General features: G+C 33.0%; 1 protein-coding gene across 1 annotated transcript; it reads right to left on the bottom strand.

Annotated features, from left to right (window-relative positions):
* Nucleotides 1–3,097, bottom strand: LOC116851852. Its single transcript, XM_032831687.1, has 7 exons — nt 2,907–3,097; nt 2,682–2,744; nt 2,211–2,355; nt 1,983–2,145; nt 1,642–1,845; nt 702–814; nt 1–91 (listed from the first exon to the last, which is right to left on the bottom strand). The coding sequence occupies exons 1-5, from the start codon at nt 2,939–2,941 to the stop codon at nt 1,649–1,651; spliced, it is 603 nt and encodes a 200-aa protein (XP_032687578.1). The 5' UTR covers nt 2,942–3,097; the 3' UTR covers nt 1–91; nt 702–814; nt 1,642–1,648.
* Between the last annotated feature and the right edge of the window lie 1,068 nt (nt 3,098–4,165).

The following is a 4,165-nucleotide window of genomic DNA, read 5'->3' on the forward strand; positions in this document are numbered from 1 at the left end:
CCATTAGTGTCAAAGAGCTGAAAAGCTGTATAGAGCGTCTGGTACACAGAGGAGACTTTCGAAGACTTGAAATTCTGCAAACGATATGAGCCTAAAACAAGACCAAGTCAACTTTGTTCAGTGAAGAAGGACTTCTCTATCGCGAAGAGAGCTTTGAATCGTTTCTGTCTCATAAATTAATTCAATTTGCCTATAAAAATCAAGCACGGATCTTATAATGCTATAAAAAGTTTTACAGCATTATAAGATCCGTGCTTGGTTCTTAAAGGTCTACTTTTTGTATTTTTTGTTGTTGTTCAACAGAGCCTTTTTCAGATTTTTCATATAATTCAATTTGATTTAATAAAGATTTTAATATTATAATACCACTTCCAGAACAAATCTATTATATTAATTTACTATATATTAACGTAATTACATGTTGTAAAAATACAAATAAAACCGTGTAAAGCTTTGAAAATATTGGAATTCTAGAGAATTTCGTTAGAAAGAAAAATTCTGGGGAGTTTCGTTAAAAAGAACAATTTAAGGATATAGCTTTCCTTTTTAGAATTGCATCTCTCTTTGTCAGAGTTTCATGATTTTTACTTGATAATTGGCCAATGATATATTTTACCAGGTCGTAAAGAGGAAGAAGAAGCTTTGAAAGCGGTATTTAAATTAAATAATAGAAATCACTGCGGCTCACCGCGATTACTTACCCATCTTTGCTGGTGTCGACGATACCAGCAAGTAAACAAGTGACAGAATCGGGATCCGTAAAGTCCGTAAAGATTTGATTTTATAATCGGCATCCGTATAAAGGCCAAGATAACTGCGTACAAAGTCAGACGCGATCATCAGTCTATGTGACAAATATGAAGGCAATCTAATCAGTCATAAAGGACTCAATGTCGCTGAATTTCGTAATTTAATATATATAAAGTTGCAATAAAGTTAACGTATATCTGTCTATCGAGGACCTTATCTTCGTTACTGATTGAATATGGGACAAAAATAAAATGACGCTCACGCTAATTATTATTACTAACCTAATCTAACCTAAATTCCGTATAAATTCTGGTGAAGCAATTGATTTAGTAGAAACAGCATAAGAGCAAAAAAAAAAGAACTTTCATTGATTATCATGAGATAATCGATGATAATTTGACTATTTCTTAATTGTATTTGTAGAGTAAATGTGTATTGAATTAATTATGAAATTTACATATATCATACAATGTAAAACGTAAAATTTTTCTTATGTTAATACAGCAATATATTTACTACAAAAGTTGCTCTCCAATTTTCTATCTTTTATATCAAGTTCAGTATGTTGATGTAAAAAAAAAATATTAGACTTCCTTCCCCAGATTTTTCATATAATTCAATTTGATTTAATAAAGATTTTAATATTATAATACCACTTCCAGAACAAATCTATTATATTAATTTACTATATATTAACGTAATTACATGTTGTAAAAATACAAATAAAACCGTGTAAAGCTTTGAAAATATTGGAATTCTAGAGAATTTCGTTAGAAAGAAAAATTCTGGGGAGTTTCGTTAAAAAGAACAATTTAACGTCCATCGTCGTTATCAGCATCTTTTTCATTCTTACTACTCGTCTTAAAATGGCAACGAATATTTTTAACTTACTTCATTGTCAATGTTGTTGACAATCTTGGTTGTCTTCTTCCTCGTCGTCCCACAAATGCTCAGCGTCCAGTGGGACGGGATTGCGTTGGTGTCTTTTCATTCTTATTTGGTTCCTTTCTTTCATAACGCGTAGAGAGTTCCGCATCTCCTTCTGGAACTCTGACTTCTGAGGTTTTGCAAAAGAATTGTTTCTGCATACAGCATCTGCGAAAAAAGCACATTTCTTTCTGGAAGGCAATACTAATTTCTCTCTCTCTCTCTCTCTCTCTCTCTCTCTCTCTCTCTCTCTCTCTCTGTCCCTCTCTATCTCTGTCTCTCTGAAGATTGAAAATATTTCTTACCATAGATGGCCTTAACAAGCCGAGTGTTATATAATGGTTGACGTCCTTCATCGCGGCCAAACCAAGTATACGACAACACCAGTGTGTCATGCAAAGCCTCTTTGAGGCAAAGATTGGTTGCTTCCTTCAAAGTGAAGCCGCCAATATAATGAAAATAATTGACCTAAAACAAGCAGCATATTATGTACGTAATTTTCGTGTGACGTAAAAGATATTAATTTTACTTACAACATCGGTATAATGTTGTTCTACCGATTCTTCAAACTCCTGCATCTGTTCCATACTTGTAATGGATAAGCCATCTGGTTTTCGCACTGCGGATCGGTGATCCTGAACGCACCTTAATATTTTATTGATACCTGCAGTTATTTTCCTGAAAAGAAACAAGAAACACAGTAAGGTTGTATACATATTCAGCAAACACAGTGTTACATGTTACGTACATGTTAGTTGTAACATCCCACTCAACGATATCACTGTCATATAATACACGTGAAACAAACAGTTATATTGTTGAGTAGAAATTACAGCAAACATATATATTACATGTAACATTGCTGTGTGTGTGTGTGTGTGTGTGTGTGTGTGTGTGTGTGTGTGTGTGTGTGTGTGTATATATATATATATATATATATATATATATATATATATATATATATATATATATAAACACATATAATTATTTGTTATAGAACTTACTTTATTTCAGCCTCCACGTTACTTATACGTTCCTCCATTCTGTTCAAGAGTGTTTCTGTTCCCCTATAATGAAAGCAACAATTACAAATACTTTCTAATAGTAATAGACACATAATTTTTAATTCCTTTCAGAAATTCAAATAAAAAATACGTATTTGTAAATAAACTATATATTTTATCATGTATCAAAATTATTTAGCATATATTTGATGATAATGAACTAACCTTTTTTCTACATTATCATGTTGAGTATCCTGCATAGGGAAAATTGCACCATCCTGACCACTCAACCCAAATTGGAAGCTTCTTTCCTGCAATGGTTGTACAGTTCGCAACTGAGGCAAACTGTTGCTGTAGAACTGTTGCTTGTTCGTTTTCTTTATTTGATATAAGACGTGTTTGTGTTGGTAATGTGTTTGTGTATGTTTGTATGGATGGGGTGTGAGTGTGCATCTGTATGTTAGGTGTATATGTACGTGTTTGTGTATTATCAATGTTTGTGAATGAGTGTGTATATTGTGTAGGTTGAGTATGTGTTTGTATATCAAAAGTATCTTCCTCTTCTAGAGTTCTTCTTATTTCTCCAATGTCGTCGTAAATGGTACCACTAGTAGTAGCAGATGCTGCACAGCGTCTTTTCTCTTGGGGTTGTTCATCTGACGATGACTGGTATCGAGGAGGCTTATTTATGACTCGTTTTGGTCGCTGTGTACATCTGAAACAATAGCAATGCATATATGAATAAATTTTGTTTAAGAGGTACAGCAAATTTTTATTATTATAACCTTTTTTTTCTAATTTTTTAATTTATTTCTAACAGCACAGATATCCGGAGAATATTTCGAGGATGTTTTGAGTACATGTCAATGTCTAGGGACGGTATTTATAGGCGTGTCTTGAGTTTCAAGGCAATCTTGAATTTATCTGCAGATGTTTCGTAGCCAATAAAACGGTACGTACAGCATCTAAAGAAGAATTCAATACCGTCTTGAAATTGAAGACTCATCTATGAATTCCGTCCTAGGAGTATCCTCAGAGCATGCAATAAAGATAATAGAGTAAATATTCTTACTTTTCTTGTGACATGGTGATCTTGCTATATCACACTTGCAATCTTTAAAACTTTTGTTTAGAATTATTCTAAACAAAAAACGTACAACGTTAAACAAAAAATTTTTCCTGACCGCAACTTATGAAAAGAACGAAGAGAACATTTGAAAGGGAATAAAAGCCTTCACACACACTTTCTGTAACAGTAGCTGTAAGACGTAACGTAAGAATTGACCAATTACGATGGAGTATTCACAAAAATGGCGACCTTATGTTTCGACGATTCTCAACGTGATTGGTTAATTCTTACGTTACGTCTTACGGATACTGTTACGGAAAGTGTGTGTGAAGGCTTTATGGCCATTCTACAATAAGCTTTTAGTCATAAGTTGTAATAAAATTGACCAATTACAGATGGATTATTCTTCTAATAG

The sequence above is a fragment of the Odontomachus brunneus genome, unplaced genomic scaffold (genome assembly GCF_010583005.1).
Source record: "Odontomachus brunneus isolate Ranch 3 - 2012 unplaced genomic scaffold, Obru_v1 Obru_scaffold_194, whole genome shotgun sequence".
NCBI classification, from domain to species: domain Eukaryota; kingdom Metazoa; phylum Arthropoda; class Insecta; order Hymenoptera; family Formicidae; genus Odontomachus; species Odontomachus brunneus.